This window comes from Erinaceus europaeus, unplaced genomic scaffold (assembly GCF_950295315.1).
Source record: "Erinaceus europaeus unplaced genomic scaffold, mEriEur2.1 scaffold_543, whole genome shotgun sequence".
Lineage (NCBI taxonomy): Eukaryota > Metazoa > Chordata > Mammalia > Eulipotyphla > Erinaceidae > Erinaceus > Erinaceus europaeus.
In genome coordinates, this window is record NW_026647246.1 from 45,538 (window position 1) to 65,172 (window position 19,635).

The window sequence follows — 19,635 nt, forward strand, 5'->3', positions numbered from 1 at the left end:
ATTCATATTTTATTAAGATCATGTTGTAACTAAATATCCTAAGAGTGATTAGATTCCTTAAATATAAGGTAACAAATGTTCATGGAATTTCAACTATAGCAACATTCATCTTATTTTCCAGTTACAACATTTTAATTTTATATTGAAAATTTTAAGTTGAAAAATTATTTTTGGCATGATTAGATGTAAAACTATTGGAAAAATAAATATCATATTATCACTTATGGAGTAAGAAGATATTGATGTTACCATATAGATCATGTAACTATATCCTATATTTAGGACTGAGTAAGATTTCTATAATTTTAATTCACTTAGAACACTTACAAACTTCTCTTTAAAAAAATTACCTTATAGGCCTGGGGGGACAGCATTTGGCTTGGCAAAAAAATTACCTTATAACAAATAAACCTAAAGACAATGACCATATTTCCAAATTGCCATTGTGCATTCAACTTAAAATAATATTGAGCATGGTGGGGATAGATAGCATAATAGGTATGCAAAGAGAATCTCATGCTTGAGGCTTCAAAGTCCCAGGTTCAATCCCCCATACCACCATAATCCAGAGCTGATCAGTGCTCTGATAAAAAATAAAACAATAATAATAATAAATAAATAATATTGAACACATAATGAATAGATTATTAGATAAAAAATAAAACAATAATAATAATAAATAATATTGAACACATAATGAATAGAGTATTAGATAATGATTCAAGTCAAAATGAATGTTAAAGTCTGCATGCCCTTCAGGTTAACTATGAAGTCATCAGGTAAGGTGAATATTTAAAATAATTCTTTCTTTTTCTTCCAATTCAGTGCTGAGTACAAAAGGAGGACAAAGTATGTTCAGAAAAGTCTTAATCCAGAGTGGAATCAAACAGTAATTTATAAAAGTATCTCCATGGAGCAGGTATGCAATACATGTCTTCTTTTTATCCCACTTTATTTGGGGCATTAATGGCTTACACTACAGATGTTGTCTCATAGATACAACCTCTCATCTCCCAATGATAGGCGTTTGCAAGACACTCTCTCCCCCTGCCAAAGCCTTTGCTACCATCATACACAAGGAGTCCAGAATCCTTCAGTCCCCTCCCTCTTCCTCTGTCCCCATAATCCACTGCAATATACATTTTGTAGTTTACAAGTTTAAGTAAATAGTAGTATAACAATAAAAAGTATTGAAGTAATATGATCCATATGAATTTTGCTATGCAAACAAAAAGAATTAAATATGATACATGTAAGTAATATAGCCAATGAAAGGAAATGGAAGCAGTTTAATTATATGGTAAAAGTAAATGTATAACTTTTTCTTTTATTAGATTTTTTACTGGGAGGCTAATGGTTTATAGTAAAGTTGTCACATGTGTACAGTTTCTCACCTCCCCATGATAAGTGTCTGCAAAACACACTCACTTCCAACTTAGGTTCTTTTTCATGATTATGTGAAAGGACCTCAAAGCTTCCCTCACCCCTTCCACAACCCTGACCTATCTCCCTGTCCTCCTTCACCAGAGTCCAGTGACTTGGTGCAATATACCAAACCAGTACAAGTTTTACTTTGTATTTCCCCTTTCTGTGCTTGTTTCTTGCATTTTGCCCATAAATAAGATAATTCCATATTTATCCTTCTCTTTCTGGCTTATATCACTTAACACAATTCCTTCAAGCTCCATCCAAAATTAGGTAACTTCATCATTTTAAATAGCTGAGTAGTATTCCATTGTGTATATATACCACAACTTTTTCTCCTTCTCCTTCTTCTTCCTCTTCTTCTTCTTCTTCTTCCTCTTCTTCTTCTTCTTCATTATTATTATTATTATTATTAGATAGAAACAGCCAGAAATTGAGAGGGAAGGGGGAGATAGAGAGGGAGAGAGACAGAGAGACAGCTGCAGCAAGGCTTCACCACTTGCAAAAGTTTCCCCCTGCAGGTGGGGACCAGAGTCTTGAACCGGAGTCCTTGTGCATTGTAACATGTGCACTCAACCAGGTGGGACAACACCTGGCCCCAAGACCCCTAGTTCCTTTTTTTTTCTTTTCTTTTTTTAATTTATTTAGAAAAGGAGACATTAACAAAACCATAGGATAAGAGGGCTACAACTCCACACAATTCCCACCACCTGAACTCCATATCCCCTCCCCTCCCCTCTTCAGATAGCTTTCCTATTCTTTAATCCTCTGGGAGTATGGACCCAAGGTCATTGTGGGATGCAGAAGGTTGAAAGTCTGGCTTCTGTAACTGCTTCCCCGCTGAACATGGGCATTGACAGGTCGATCCATACTCTCAGCCTGCCTCTCCCTTTCCCTAGTAGGGCAGGGCTCTGGAGAGGCAGAGCTCCAAGGCACATTGGTGAGGTTGTCAGTCCAGAGAAGTCTGGTTGGCATCATGCTAGCATCTGGAACCTGGTGGGTGAAAAGAGAGTTAACATACAAAGCCAAGCAAATTGTTGAACAATCATGGAGCTAAAGGCTGGAATAGTGCAGATGAAGTGTTGGGGGGGGGGTCTCCATTTTGTAGATAGCTAGTAGACATATTTTAGTTATATTTCAAAGGACCTATAGCTATACTAGTTTTTTTTTCTCTGAGCCCGAAATCTGATATGCAGGTGGATCCAATTTATTGTCTGGGGAGGTGATGTCATGGCTGGAAAAGGGACAGAAAGCTGGATCAGGGAAGAGAGTAGCTCCCTAATATGGATGGAGAAGGTGTATAAATATTGTTGACTGTAAATCCCATAGTTTTGATTTGGTCTGGGGCCCATATTCAGCTTAGGAACCTATGTGACCTCTGCATCTCTGTAGATCTGAGCTTACATTCTGTGGTCATGAGTAGGAACATTCCAAGCTGCCCCAATATCGACCCATCTTCCTCAGGTGTAGCATAGAGTATGTTGTCTATCCTCCCTTCGGAGGTTGGAACATTCTCTACCATTGTTGATCCAAGTTGAGGGCAGGGCCCTATGGAGGTCCCACAAAGGGGTCTTTTTTATTCCTGACAGAGATGACCAGTAACAATGGAGAGAGGGACTTATTTGAGGTCTAGGCCCATCATGTCTGTTTGGGAATCTCAGGACTCCCTGAATAGAACCCCAGCTGATGGGGTGGCCTGATAGTGACTAAAGAGTCATCATTACAGTATGCCAGTCTCTTGCCCTTAATCAGCTTTTGCAGTCCTTGCTTTGCTAAGGTTAGCTTTGGAGTGAGTGAGAGAACTGTAATAGGAAGTAGGTGAGGAGGGTATCTAAGTCTAGTTAGATACTATTTCATTAGGAACTTTATACTGACTCACTGCAGACTATTGTGTACTTTTGCTTTCAGTTATCTATTTTGCCCTAATTTATGGATACATGTGAACATATGCTCTATCTCAGGGGACCTGGTCTATATCTAGGTTTTGGGACTTTGTTAGAAAGTGAACCACCTGGGACAGAATTAGAGAATACCGAGAATTAGAGAAAGGAAAGGTCTCACCCGAGTAATGAAGCTGAAGGGTTGTCATTCCACACCTGAAGTCTCTGGACACAGTCTGAAGTGAAGCATGCTGAGGTGATACTCATTGTGTTGATTAGATTGGGATTGGCAGATGCAACATTATTTGGTATGAATTGAGAGAAGCATGCAAGAAAGTAAGCCCCACCCTAGGGGTTCCAGGACTGGGGAAAATATAGGCTATATAGTGGAAATGTGAGGTTCCTGCTGTCTTAGGGTTCAAGAAGACAATAGATACTTATTGTTATAATCACATTATTTGGCAATTGGGTTAACTTTGAAAAATCCCTTTGTTAGGATTTGCTGTATAATACCCAACATCACCATAATTTATGTCCTTTGAAATTATTTGTATATAGCTGCGCCACTGGTTGCTTCTATTCTCCCTCACCCTCACCCCAGGGTTTTTACTTTGGTACCCATACCACAACTTTCTTAGCCACACATCTGCTGTCAGACAATTTGCTTCCAGGTTTTGGCCATTACAAATTGTGCTGCTATGAACATAAGTGTACACAGAATTCTTTGGATGGGTATATTTGTTTCCTTAGAATATATCCCCGGGAGAGGAAATGCAGAGTCATAAAATAAGCCCAGGGCTAGCCTTCCAGAAGTTCTACAGACTGTTCTCCACAAGGATTGGATGAGTTTACATTCCCACAAGTGGTGTTGAAGTATTCCTTTACCCCCCAGAACCTTCCCAGCATTTCTTATTACTGTCCTTTCTGATGTATGACATTCTCACAGGAGTGAAGTAGTATTTTATTATTGTCTTTGTTTGTATTTCTTTGATAATCTGTGACTTTGAGCATTTTTCATAAGCCTCTTGGCCCTTTGGATCTATGTTTTAGTGAATATTCAGTCTGTATCCCCTCCCTACCTTTGAATGGTTTTGGAAGGCATTATTTTCTTTGTTATTGTTGCTGAGTTTGGTGAGCTTTTTGTATAATTTGGTTATTAACCTTTCATCTGATGTATGGCATAAAAAGATTTCCCATTCCATAGGCTCTCTATTTGGGTTTTTGTTTCTTTTGCCATGCAGAAGTTTTTTAATTTGATATGGTCCTACTGGTTTATATTTGTTTTTGTTTTCCTTGCAAATAGATTTGAGTCATTGAAGATGCCTAAAAACCTTAGATCAAAAAGAGTTCTATCAATGCTTTCACCTACAAATTTGGTTTCTGATTTAACACCCAATTCCTTGATCTGTTTGGAGCTTAATTTTGTGTGTGAGGAGATGAAGTGATTCAATTTCATTCTTCTGCATGTTTCAGCCCAAATTTCCCAATACTATTTGTTGAAGAGTTCTCCGAAATCAGTTTTTAAAAAAAACTCAAGCAAATAAATGAAATAAGACTACTTGGAATATTTTCCATTAATTACTTTAAAATTTAAATTTCTCAACAAACTGTGTTGTATTTATCATATTATGAGCTAATGTATTGTCCAACATATACACACACACACATACACACACACACACACACACATATATATATAAGCACATATAGTGAAGGAGACCACAACACTAAGATTTCCTTCATAAGGTGGAGGGTGAGCAAAACATGGATCATGTACAAGGCAAAACATTAATATGCATGTTTTTAATTTTCACCCATTTTCTATTTTTTCACTTAATAATGAGATATAATTAGCATTGTTTAAGTTGAATGGGCACTACATAATTATTTGCTATATGTATAAACTGAAAAAAATATAGCCAATGGCATTTTGATTTTTTAAAATAATACCAAAAAAAAGAAGTTTATATTCATGGGAATGTATTATTCCACCAAGCAATAATTTAGGAGCTCATCTCTTGTATAAATCATGGCCTCTTAAAAAATATGGCATTGTGGGTAGGAGGGTGTGGCACTGTGTTTGACTAGATGAAAACTCACTGTGTAGGACACCTGTCTTCTGTGCTTGTGAGTTAGATTTTAGCTCTGGTACCATATGGCAGTGCTACTGTATGTCGGTAAGCCCTGGTACTATGGAATGTCTTCCCTTTGCTCCCTAATTCTTTCTTTATCTCTTTATCTGAATGAAAAGTTGCCTAAGGAGTGGTGAAACTGTGTATGAGGCCTTGGATCCACAAACACAATATTGGAGTTATGGTAGTAACCATATAGATGAACGTATAAAGATGACTGATGTAAAGAATTATCACCACAAATAAGTGGCTGTAGACAAAACTGTTGGTGTGCTTCAGAAAATCTTTAATTTTTCTCACCAGACCATTTAACTCTATCATTGGTACTAGATCTAGAATTGTAACCTCACACATGCAAGGCCTTTGAATTTCCACTGTGCAATATCCCTGGCCCCAGAAAATCATTATATCATAACTTTGCCCAAGTAACAATAACTGATAGTTTATCAGACTAGATTCAGAGAGAAAACAAACTGAACATGAAAAAGACCTCCATATGAAACAATTCATAATAGTAATCATCTGAAATAAAGTCTATAATTTGCAATTTCTAATTTGACTATAAAGTTATAGCTGGTTATAATTTGTAAGTTAAATTCGCCTGCAGAAATAACAGTTACTATTTATTTTGCAATTGGTTGAAAGAAATATAATTCATATTCTGTTACAAAATACAAAAAATGTTTTTTCCCAACTTTAGTATCACTTTGCTTTTTTATATTTTTACCAGAGCACTGTTCAGGTCAGGCTTATGGTATGCTGAGACCTTGGAGCCTCAGGCATGATAGTTTTTACATTATGCTATCTTCAGTCCTAGTATTACTTTATTGAGGACATAGTACTGTTACTGACACAAGAATACATTTCTATGTTTTCCCAGTGTAAGCAACAGTGTATCTCATCATCCAAAACCTAGGTTTTTTGCGACCTAAAAGTTCCACAAATTTAAAGAATATTTCTAGGTTTTGATTTCTATTTTTAAATAGAGTGTAAATGATAGAATAATTGAAATGGGTAAAAGTTTTCATCTTATATATAACTGATATCCTTTATGATTAAACACTAAATTGAACTATAAAACTACTGGCATTTTGCATAATGCTTTATACAAATCCTTATAATTATAACAGTATCATTATTTTACAATCAGGGTATCAATACTGTATGACTCTGTTAGTCCCAGTGACCTTTTTTTTTTTTCATTTTCTTTCATCTACATAAAGAGTAAGAAACAGAAAGACGGGGCGGGGGGCTACAGTAGCTCAGCAAGTTAAGCACACTTGGCGCAAAGCTCAAGGACTAGCATAAGAATTCCTGTTCGAGCCCTGGCTCCCCACCTGCAGGGAAGTCGCTTCACAAGCGGTGAAAAAGGTCTGCAGGTGTTTTATCTTTCTCTCCACCTATCTGTCTTCCCCTATTCTCTCCGTTTCTCTCTGTCCTATCCAACAAGGACAACATCAATAACTACAACAACAATAAAAAAAAAACAAGGGCAACAAAAGGGAAAATAAATAAATAAATAAATTTTTTTAAAAAGAAAGAAAGACAGGGAGGGAGAGAGAGAGAGAATGAGAGATATTGTAGCATGCTCTGCCACTAGTGAAGTGCCCTTGTAGGTGCTCCACGGAATAAGCCGAGGCTCAAACCTGGACCCTTTGCGTGTGAACCCTTTTGGGTAAGCTACCTCACAGCTTCTCCCATATAATTTTAAATTAGTGTATGAGACATAAATAGAAAACTCAAGGAAATGAAAATAAACTGTCTATGATATGAATGTAATAAAAATGTATAATACGTGAGATTAAAAGTGGAGAGTAGATTGCATAATGGTTATGCAAAGAGACTCTCAGGCCTGAAGTTCTGAACTTCCACATTCAATCTCCCCCACCCCATGCACCACCATAAGCCAGAAATGAGCGGTACTTTGGTAAAAGAAAAAAATAAATAAGTGAAATTAATGGGATTTTTTTGTTATTATAGCTTAAGAAGAAAACACTGGAAGTGACAGTCTGGGATTATGACAGATTTTCTTCCAATGATTTTCTTGGGGAGGTAAGTCTCTAATTACCTATTCTTTATTTGCTTTCATTATAAACCACCAATTAAAATCTAATATAAACTATTTGTCTTCAGCTTAAAATATAACCACTACTGAATGTATCCACTTCTGGATAAAGTCGTTTGGTGAATAGAATTTATTATTGATTTACTTTTTGAATAGTTGAATAGCCACTCAAGAAATTTTTTACACTCTGTCACTTAATGTAGTTTTTAATTAATTTGAAAGATAAAATGTTTTATTTTATCTTTTATATTTATTTATTTATTTTTCAAAATAAATTTTTTTCATTGTGCTCCAGACCACTGAAAACTGCTTTGGCCTCTTTTTAAAAAAAAATTAATTATGAACGACAAGTCCCTTGGATAAGAGGGATACAATTCCACACAGTTTCCACCACCAGAGTTCTGCATCCAATCCCCTCTATTGGAAGCTTTCCTATTCTTTATCCCTCTGGGAGTATGGACCCAGGATCGTTATGGGGTGCAGAAGGTGGAAGGTCTGGCTTTTGTAATTGCTTCTTTGCTGGACATGGACATTATGATAAAGTTATTGTATTATGAAATAAATGGATTTTAAAATGCATTTCCATGTCATTTAGTTGGTATTCCTCACTTCATGTATAAATTATTTAATGTGGCATTTTACATTATTATTTCTTTAAAGGATATCATGAAAAAAATCTAACTAAAAGAAAAGTAAACAAAACTAAAAGTAGGAAAAGCCTTTTAAAATGTATATACTTCCTGAGGCATCTAAGCTGATCATGAGATCCTGTAGATTGGCCTGACCCACATATTTTCTTTTTCATCTGCCTTGTTCCAAAAATATAGATATTGCATTTATGGATCTTTACTTAGAACTGAAGTCATGAGATAATATTAAAAAAGAATTTTTCTCCAGGAAATAACACCTAGTAAACGTGACATATTTTGATAGAGGTAATAGGAAATATTTGAACATTTACTGTGACTTGAGGATTTGTTTAGTTCCTAGAGTGGTACCTCACTTTTTCATCAAAACACAACTGATTAACCTTAACCTATAGGTTCCATGCTGATTCAGCTTGTTCATTTTCAAGCTTAAGCCAGATACTCTAAAATGTAGTGTTATTTCTGACTTAATGTCCCACTTGAAGTGCCAGTGCATGGTCTTCTTCCTTTTACACAAATATATCCATTGTGCTGATTTTCATTTCTTTAAAACACACTGAACCTAAGAGAGCAGTAAATGTAAAATATACCATTGTTTATTAATGTCTTAGAAAGATGAAAAAAACTGCTACTAAACAGTATATACTATTCTCTTGTGTTCAGTTCCTAGTCATATCCTTATTTCAAATTTCAGGTAAAATGTGCTTTAAAATATGTGAAATAGAGAGCCAGGTGGTGATGCTCATGGTTAAGCGGACACATTACAGTGTGAAGGACCCAGGTTCAAGCACCTGGTCCCCACCTTCATGAGTAATGACACAAAGCTGTAGTTGTCTCTCTCCTTCTTTGACTTTCTTTTCTTTTTAAATTTTTTATTTATAAAAAGGAAACATTGACAAAAGCATAGGATAAGAGGGGTACAGCTTCGCACAGTTCCCACCACCAGACCTCCATATACCAACCCCTCCACTGATAGCTTTTCTACTCTTTAACCCTCTGGGAGTATGGACGCAAGATCATTGTGGGATGCAGAAGGTTGAAAGTCTGGCTTCTGTAATTGCTTCCCCGCTGAGCATGGGCATTGACAGGTCGATCCATACTCCCAGCCTGCCTCTCTCTTTCCCTAGTAGGGCAGGGCTCTGGAGAGGCAGAGAGCTCCAAGGCACATTGGTGAGGTTGTCTGTCCAGAGAAGTCTGGTCGCATCCTGCTAGCATCTGGAACCTGGTGGCTGAAAAGAGAGTTAATATACAAAGCCAAACAAACTGTTGAACAATCATGGACCTAAAGGCTGGAATAGTGCAGATGAAGTGTTGGGGGGTTCCTCCATTTTTTAAATAGCTAGTAGACATACTTTAGTTATATTCAAAGGGCCTGTAGCTATTCTAGTGGTTTTTGTTTGTTTGTTTGTTTGTTTGTTTGTTTTTGCCTGAGCCTAAAATCTGATATGCAGATGAATCCTAATTATTCTCTGGGAAGATGATGTCATGGCTGGGAAAAGGACCAGAAAGCTGGATCAGGGAAGACAGTATGGGAAGGGGGTATAAATATTGTTGACTGTAAACCCCATTGATTTGATGTGATCTGGAGCCCATAATTCGGTTAGGAGCCTATATGACCTCTACATCCCTCTAGATATGAGCTCACATTCTGTGGTCATGAGTAGGAACATTCCAAGCTGCCCCAGTATCAACCCATCTTCCTCAAGTGTAGCAGAGAGTATGTTGTCCATCTTCCCTTCAGAGGAAGGAACATTCTCTACCATTGTTGATCCAAGTTGAGGGCAAGGTCCTATAGGGGGCCCACAAAGGGGTCTATTTTGTTGTTCCTGATAGAGATGACCAGTACCAATGGAGAGGAGGGATTTATTTGAGGTCTAGGCCCATCAAGTCTGTTTGGGAGACTCAGGGCTCCCTGATTAGGGCCCCAGCTGGTGGAATGGCCTGATAGTGATTAAAGAGTCATCATTAAAGTATGCCAGTCTCTTGCCCTTATTCAACTTTTGCAGTCCTTGCTTGCTAAGGTTAGCTTTGGAGTGAGTGAGAGAACTATAATAGGAAGTAGGTGAGGAGGGTATCTAAGTAGATACTATTTCATTATGAACTTGATACTGACTCACTAAAGACTATTGTGTATTTTTGCTTTCAGGTATATATTTTGCCCTAATTTATGGATACATGTGAACATATGCTCTATCTTATGGGACCTGACCTATATCTAGGTTTTGGGACTTCGTTAGGAAGTGAACCTCCTGGAATGGAATTAGAGACTACCATGAAAAGAAAGGTCTCACCCGAGTGATGAGGGTGAATGGTTGGCAATCCATGCCTGATGTCTCTGTACACAGTCAGAGGTGAAGCATGCTGAGATGGTACTTGTTGCATTGATTAGGTTGGAATCAGGGGATGCAATATCATTTGGCCTGACTTGCGAGAAGCATGCAGGGAAATGAGCCCCACCCCAGAGGTTACAGGATTGGGAGAAACACAGGCTCTATAGAGGAAGTGGGAGATTCCTATTGTGTTAGGGTTTAAAAAGACAATAGATACTTATTGCAATAATCATATTGTTTGGAAATTGGGTTAACTTTGAAAAATCCCTTTGTTAAGATATGCTGTATCATACACACCCTCACCATATTTTATGTCCTTTGATATTATTTGCATATAGCTATGCCACCAGTTGCTTTTGTTCTCCCTGGACTAAGCTTTTAAGAGAGTCAACATATCAAAGACTCAGCCTATGTATTTAAAAGACTCAGTCTGTGCTTTAAAAAGTTTGTGATATTCAATCAATTTTTCTCCTCTCATATTAATTAAATAGTGATTTATATGACTACAAATTGATAGGAGTGTACATAAACACCATCCCCACCACCAAAAGACTGTGTCCCATCCCCACCCCTCACCCACCCACCCCCACTCCCTGCCCCATGAAGCTGAACATCCACCCTCACCCTCCACCCAGGGTTTTTACTTTGGTGCCCTACTCCAAATTCCTGCTTTGAATTTCCCTTTCTGTTCTTCTTTCTCAACTTCTGTTTATGAGTGGGATCGTCCCATACTTGTCTTTATCTTTCTGACTTAGCTCACTTAACATAATTTCTTCTAGCTCCATCCAAGATGGGTCAGAGAAGGTGGGTTCATTTTTCTTAATGGCTGCATAGTATTTCATTGTGTATATGTACCACAGCTTTCTCAGCCACTCGTCTGTTGTTGCTTCCAGGTTTTAGCTATTACGAATTGTGCTGCTATTAATATAGGTGTTTTCTTTGACTTTCTATCTACCCCTCATCTCTCAATTTCTCTCTGTCTCTATCCAATAATTAATTAATTAATTAAAATATAAGAAAGCTTGTCTCATCATCATCAAGGGTATTCTATATTCACTGGCTTATATCTGTATAAATTTTAGGTATCAGAAAAATTAATAAGTGAATTACATCTTAATCCATATGTTTTATTGACTTATTTTGCTTTGTTACAGGTATTGATTGATCTATCTAGCACATCCCAACTCGATAACACTCCTAGGTGGTATCCTCTCAAAGAACAGACTGAAAGCATTGATCATGGAAAATCCCATTCCAGTCAAAGCAGCCAGCAGTCTCCAAAACCATCTGTCATCAAAAGCAGAAGCCATGGTATCTTCCCTGACCCATCTAAGGGTAGGACATATTTCAAATTAGAAAAAAAAAATTTGTCTTTTTGTTCCCTATCATCTTGTATGAAAGACTATACATATATGCACATATATAGATACAAATGAAAATATGTATGTCAAGCTTAGAGAAGCAGTTATAAAATGCTGTTAAAAATAATTTATTTCCAAAAATAACACAATCCATACTAAAAGGTTGAATAAATATTTGTAAATGTATAAAAGTATTAAAGATTTTTGGAAAATAATTGTAAGTCATGAAAAAGTCCAATGGATATGGAATTAGGAGTAATGGACTTAAGTCTCATGTAAGCGCATAATTTTTATCATTTTGTGATCACCACCTATCTTCCTCTCCATTTCTCTACTTGTAAAATAGAAGAAATCAGGTTATATGGTCTGCTTGTTATTTGTTTTACTTTCAAAAACCATGCTAGTATGATTTTATAAGATTCTTTGGGACTATATATTCCTCACCAATTCACTGAATAGACATGATTACCATTACCATTTAGGAATATTTCTTCTAATAATTTAGACCTCTTTTTTTTTCCAGAGATTTAATCTGAATGTGTTTAAATTTGCATCCTTATAGTCACAAATATCAAAAATCATTTCCCATGTTGTCAAAAATGTGATGTTTTGTATATTAAAATTTGAACATTTCCAAAAGTTGATTCAAGCTAATTTTGTGAATTTTAATTATAATTATTTTTATAGCAATATTGAATTTGGCAGTTTGCATAGATTTCCACTTGAATGAACTTTTTCCTTTGGCAACTTCATTGCCAACTGTACTATCACACACTAATCTGTATTTATAAACTAAATTGTTGCCTATAAAAAATAACTTCTAACTACCCCAAACCATTAGGTATACAGTACTGAGTATAAATCTTTATATTGGATCTGAATATTACTTCCTCTCTAGTCAGATAGTCCATCAACTTGAAAGATGTTCTTTGCACGTTAAAAGGTGCAAATCTTAATTACAAATATTTTGTATGGTAGAAAACTGTGGCCTTGTCTAATAGGCCACAGAGTTGATCTAATAAATAGCTAGCTACAATGAATGCTATTGACTACTTATTAATAAATTTTATAGTTCAACTCTGCATTGATTAAAATTCTGGAAGATCATTTATGTAAAAGTCCTACTCTACATAGCTACCATCATAACAAATGTGTGATCTGTATATACATTCTCAAAATTACCTGAAACAATGATTCTTCAGATTCCACTTTTACTTATTTTTTATGACAGCATTGGGTAATAGGCCCAGGACCTTGTGCATGTCCAAGACTACTGAGTGGCTGCCTCGGGACAATTATTTTGTTCTTTATTTGTGGTAGTGGTGGGGTAGAGGCTAAGAAAGAGAGGGAGACATACTCACTGGGGAAGGAGAGCCACCAGAACATCAGTTCACCAATCATAGAGTCCCCTAGCACTTTATATAGTGCTCCTATAATGTCCCAAGGCTCAATTCCAAAATCATGTACATGATAAGACACATGTTTTACTGAGTGTACTGTCTCCTCCTGGTCCTCTCCATTTTTAATGTCATAGTGACTCCTTTTCATTCAGGATTTGCTGTGTTTACTTGAAATTTCTCCTGTAGCAGTGTAATTCTGTTGTTTCTGAACTGATTCCTTCTCGAATTGCTTGGAAAAAGCTACATTAATATATTCGTTTATTTGATGCTAGTTAAAATGTATTTTACTTCTCAAATTTAATTTATTTTCAAGAAAAGCATCCTTTTTGCCTTTCCTCCCACAAATTAGTTTCTAAATATTTAATCACACTACTGTATGGTAAGTATGCTAATATTAGTCAAAAAATTAATTAGAAGTAACATAAATTTTAGTCCCCGATTATGTATAGACTGAGCTTGGCAAGGGGAATACTAAAGTAACTTTAACTCACATTTTACCCTTTTGTAACCAGACATGCAGATTCCCACCATTGAGAAATCTCATAGTAGTCCTGGTAGCTCGAAATCCTCATCTGAAGGCCATCTCCGCTCTCATGGACCATCTCGCAGTCAAAGTAAAACCAGCGTCACTCAGGCCCACCTGGAAGATGCAGGGGCTGCTATAGCTGCTGCAGAAGCTGCCGTGCAACAACTCCGTCTTCAACCAAGTAAAAGACGCAAATAAATTCCTCAGCATGGCAGCTTAATGTTCATCTGTTGCCTTTCTTTCCTGCTGTCCTTCCCGTTTTGCTTTCTGTTTTTGGCGTACCCTGCTCACTCTGTTCTCTGTCCTTTTGTCTGTGTAAGAACAGTATCAATACATGAATAAGCTCTTAGAATTTTTTTTTTTTTATGTTTACATAGACTGCGATAAAACTGGCTGTTTCTCCTTTGTCTCTATCATTCATCCAACCTGGCTCATAGTATTTGGTAGCTGTGTCTGTGATGTTTTCAGGCAAAACAATGTTGTGTGTCCTTTTTGTGTATGTTTAAGTATCCTTTCAAATACAAGAACTATAAGCACAAGTGCTGCCAATTTTCCAGGCTTACACCAAAAAAAAAAAAAAAAGAAGCACACACAAGTGTTTAGATTAGACTAGCAAAGAGATTTAAAAACACTCAAAAAATCTAGACAGGAGGTTATGAAACCAACAGTTGTGTTCTAAAATCTTGTGGGGAAAGCCATTTCAAGCTAGTGCTTTAAAAACAAAATAAATTATGCATGTGAAATGTAGCTTTCCATGTGGGAAACTTTCTAATCTATTAAAAAAAAAAAGAAATCTGTGAAGAAAATTATGTTTCCTATAGTGTCAAAAAAGGATGTAGTATTAGTATGTGTATAAACATATGTGATGAGGCAATGTTACCTCATTAAGGAACACAATTGGGCTGATCACACCTTGATGATAAATGAGAATTCATGGGGTTTTTCTAATTGTTGTGAATCCTTCGAAAGTCAAGATATGAACTAAACATAACAAGATATAAGTTAAAACACAGCATAACAGCTTAACTGCTATATTTTCATTTAACCTGTGAAAACTTAGTCAACTAATACAACCCTATAAAAACCTAGGTGCAACATAATGCACTATAACTTCCAAAAGGCTGAACAATGGAGTTACCTTAATGTTTTCCTCATCTCTCAATGTCATTTCCAAGGAAACAGCCAGTTTTAACCCCCTTTAGTGCTATGCATGTGGTGTCATTTTGGCATTGAAAACACAACTTACTAACTAGAGCAAAAGAACACTTTTGTTTGCATGTTTAACATTTAAGCTGGTTCCATCTGAGGAGACATACTCTGAGTTTCCATTTCACCCACACTGCCACAGCAGCACATAAAAGCGGTCAGTCTAATCATGCCAGGAAGCAGCACAGACACAGCATAGCAGGAGTCCTCCCAATTCAAAGAACTCAGTCTGATAATCTGCCTCCACCAGCCAATGGCAACCAAGACCAAAGCCAGCTAGCCCTCAGGAAGGTGATGTCTGATGGACCAGTCAAAACAGAAGGAGGTGAGCAGAAAGGCACTATTCAAAGCACACAGCAAGAACATTTCCCAAATTTAAAGTCCTTGTGTTTTAATTTTTAGGGATTGTCTAAAAAAAATGTTTATCCATTTTTAATGTGCTTTTGTGAGCATGGCATTTCAGGACTTCATCATCACTGTGTAAGTTCCAAGATCAATCCCATAATATATTGACAACAGTGATTTGTATTTTTCTATGCACTGGGCATCTTATGATTTCTGTTGGGAAATAGATTAACAGTATTCATATTGCAAAATGGAATGCATGCTACTAACCTAATTTGTTCAAGCATGACTAAAAATATGTTGCATTGTGATAAATTTTTCAACTGCTCACAATTCAAGCTAGTATACCAGTTGGAATGTAGATCAGCTTTTGTTGCATATCATTTTAAGTGTAACTTTTTAAAAATTCAGTGAATTCTGAAATTATTAGGGGGAGGTAAAGGAAAAATTGTTATGCACTCATTCACCTTTCCACAGTAAAATTTCTCTCTTGATCCTACAAGCAGACATTTTCCACTCATGTTTCCATAGTTGTTAAGTGTATCAGATGTGTTGGGCATGTGAATATCCAAGTGCCTGTGTAATAAATAAAGTATCTTTATTTCATTCATAAACTACTGGGTTCTGAGCCATTGTTGTATGATGCAGCTTAAAATGAGTGTGTCAGTCTTTGCTTCATTCTGTGATTCCTTCCAATAGAGTATAGTTATTGCTCCACTGCTAATAAGAGCTGTAATTACAGAACATTGGAGAGCAGAACAAACTTCCAAATTAGAAACATTATAGATAGGAGAGAAATTATTAACCATATAAGAGCTCCAAATCTTATTAAAAAAACACTTAAATAACTATTGGGGTTGGGCTATTCTAGACAATGTTTCCATTATTTCTTTCCCCCACATCTGATCTACTTCACAATCTCCTTCAGTTTCCTGGTAGATAAAGACAAATCCTATAATCCCTTGCACTGAAATGCATCTAAACTTGATTCCATGGCTGTGTTTATAATGGAAAACAAGTTTATATGTGTTTCAAACTTTACCCCAAGACTTGTGGAGTTTTCCACAAGAAAGAATGTCACTGACAGTGATACAACTCACATCAGAATGATTATATAATTATTTTCAAATTAATTGAAAAATATATTAAAAGTTTCAAAAATTAAGATCACTGTGTTTTCCCCTTCTTCAATCCCTTTCATCCCCAAAATACTTAATTTTATGATTCTATATTTCTATGAAATTAACATCAAGCTTCATACTTTCCAACGGTGTTGCTCAGAAAATTGAAAATTTAATATGCAGTCCCAAATAGCCATTTAGAAACTATGGAAGATGTATGTGTGGTAATGGCAGACACAATACTGTGACACTTATTGAATGAGTTAGGTAACTAAAGAAATAATTTTCTCAAATATTAGGATGATTCTAAATATGCATTTACTCAGAACTAGGTTATAAATTATCAATATAACCCAAGTTCCCTTGCTTAGCTATTCTTACTACTTACTTTCCAAAAGTACTTGAAATTTTACCTCTCACCTTCTTCTCTTGACTCATTAATTTTTTTTTACATAAACTATTTTTCTTTCTCTTCCTTCCTTCCTTTCTTTCTCCCTTTCTTTCTCTCTTTCTTTTCTTCTTGCCACCAGGATTTGTCACTAGGGTTTGAGGCTTACACAACTCCACCATTATACCTGGTTGGGCATTTTATGTTCCTTATTCTTGTTTTTTACTTTGTTTGACAAATTGAGAGAAAGAGAAAAGAAGAAGAAGAAAAAGCAGAAGAGAGAGGCACCTGCTATACTGCTCCACTACTAAATGTCACAGTAGTCAAATGCTTCTCTTTAACATATTTTTACAGTTATTAATTATCATGATTTAAGTATTGCTATATATTTTGTTGATTTTTTTCTCTATGTGATTCTTATGACATCTTTTTAAAATTCCAGTGAATAATTTTCTCATACATTTAAAATTCTATGACTGGATCTTAAAATTATTCATTATTGAAATTCCAAGTGAAAGGAAATTAAGATGAGATAGCATGCTTTCTTGGATTTTTAATAGATGATAAATGAAATGGCCTACCCTCCCTAAAATACAGATATATTTCCCTTTTACTAGAAGTAGACATAGAACACAATTCATGATTTTTGCTAAACAACTAATAGGAATCATACTACATGATTAAATATGTATTATATGTCATCATTTTTAAAGTAAAGAGAAAAATTGACAAGAGATGTAAACATATAAAGAACCAGGATATGCCTATTCACTAATGTAGGAATAATATTATTAATTCTGATTGTTTGGATACAAATCTCCCATTTCAAGCTTCAGATTGGAATTCACACAATCCCCTTAACATTAGTTAAAATTTATTTCATGTCCCAGATTTAGTTTGTTTTCAACAAAATTATCCTTTTACTCTTCCCCAAGTCATTGTCTAAACATTTAATCACATTACTATATGCTAAGTAATTGCTAATATTGATCCAAAATATCCAAAGTTAATAAATCTTAGTTCAAAATTATATACAAACTGAGTTTGACAGAAGGAATATTAAAGTAACTTTCATTCGCTTTTTACCATTTTGTAAGCAGACATGTAGGTTCACACCATTGAGAACTCCTCTAGTGGTTCCAGTAGCTCACCTGGATAGTATGTGTCTTTTGCCATGTGTGCAACCCAGGTTTGAGCCTTCCCCCCATAGTTTTAAAGGAAGCTTCAATGATGTGTTACTTTTCCCTTTATCTCTTTGTCTTACCTTTCACATTCTATCTGAAAATATCAGCCAGTAACAGTGAAATCCCAGCAGTGACAAAACAAAACAGAAGAATTAAAGAAAGAAAATAATGTCCTGCATTTAAACAATTCTTAGTGTACAGTGTTTTGTCATCCATTTTCTCATACCTAGAATGGGATGAAGATAGTCTTATGAATAAGCAATCAAATAGTTTGAGGGGTGTAATGACTGATAAAATTACACAGCTAGAAATATTGAGAACTGGTAGTATAATATTTATCTCATGACTTCTAGTACTTAAACAATTATCATCATACACTTATTTGTGATTTATCTCTCAAGTTCTTATAACTGCCTAGAGGTGGCTGGAAATTATGACAAAATATAATTTGGAATTGTCCTACCTATATAACTCTTCTTTTTAAAAAACTGATAATTAAATTACCACAAATCAAGGCATCAAACTTTCTCATTGCACAAAGTCAAATTCGGCATTAAGCAGGTTTTATGGAGGGAAGGGTGTGTAAATCCACAGTCATTTCTATCAAGGGTGATGAAATTATTCCTTAGGAGCTTTTCAAAATAATTTTTGTGAGTGTCTTAGAAGATTTTTGCATTAAGTACATAAAATATGGGCCAGGCAAGAATTAGAGTGAGTCAAGAAGAATTGTTTCTCTGCCTTATAGTTTAAGTGCACACTAGGAAAAGAAAAAGGGAAAGATTAAACAGATTGTCCTGATACTTAAACAATATTCTGTACAAAAAAAAAAAAGAAAAGAAAAAGGAAGAGCCTAAGAATGATTGCTTCAAGCCAGTTGGTTTGATCGAACCGTAATTAGGGGAAAAAGCTTAAAAACTAGTTGTTTTTTTAAAGCTAAAACAAATTGACACATTACTAAGACTTTAAAATTTAATTTAGTTGACATCTAATATAGTATAAACAGTTGAAGATTCCTGAGCAATTTTTGTTTTGATGCTAAGATATATATATAGGAGAGTTTTATATTCAAAAACAAACTACTGGGAGTCGGGCTGTAGCGCAGCGGGTTAAGCGCAGGTGGCGCAAAGCACAAGGACCGGCATAAGGATCCCAGTTCGAACTCCGGCTCCCCACCTGCAGGGGAGTCGCTTCACAGGCGGTGAAGCAGGTCTGCAGGTGTCTATCTTTCTCTCCTCCTCTCTGTCTTCCCCTCCTCTCTCCATTTCTCTCTGTCCTATCCAACAATGACAACAACAATAATAACTACAACAATAAAACAACAAGGGCAACAAAAGGGAATAAATAAATAAAAATAAAATATTTTAAAAAAAAAAGCAAGCTACTTAAAATGAGGTTTATCCTTTCATCCCAAGCAATAAAATAAGATAATTCAGGATAGGTTGGAAAGATTAGGAGAGATGATGAATCTGAGTGAACTGTATGAGGGAATTGTGATTAATGATATTGAGTGTGGCCATATCATTGGAGAAAAACCTGAAGCTACTCCCATAGACTGCTCCTGGATATTTCACTTTCGATAAGGCACATTTGCGGCATCTGTCAAAGAAAAATTTCATCACATATAG

The 19,635-nt window shown here is 35.8% G+C and overlaps 1 protein-coding gene across 1 annotated transcript in view; it reads left to right on the forward strand.

Annotated features, from left to right (window-relative positions):
- The window catches only part of LOC103118267 (protein piccolo), an 80,148-nt gene that overhangs the window by 44,578 nt on the left and 15,935 nt on the right, over positions 1-19,635 (forward strand). The window contains exons 8-11 of the mRNA XM_060183859.1: positions 826-919; positions 7,418-7,489; positions 11,634-11,814; positions 13,753-13,947. Of these exons, the coding sequence (XP_060039842.1) occupies positions 826-919; positions 7,418-7,489; positions 11,634-11,814; positions 13,753-13,947 (542 nt within the window). The remainder of the gene's footprint in view (positions 1-825; positions 920-7,417; positions 7,490-11,633; positions 11,815-13,752; positions 13,948-19,635) is intronic.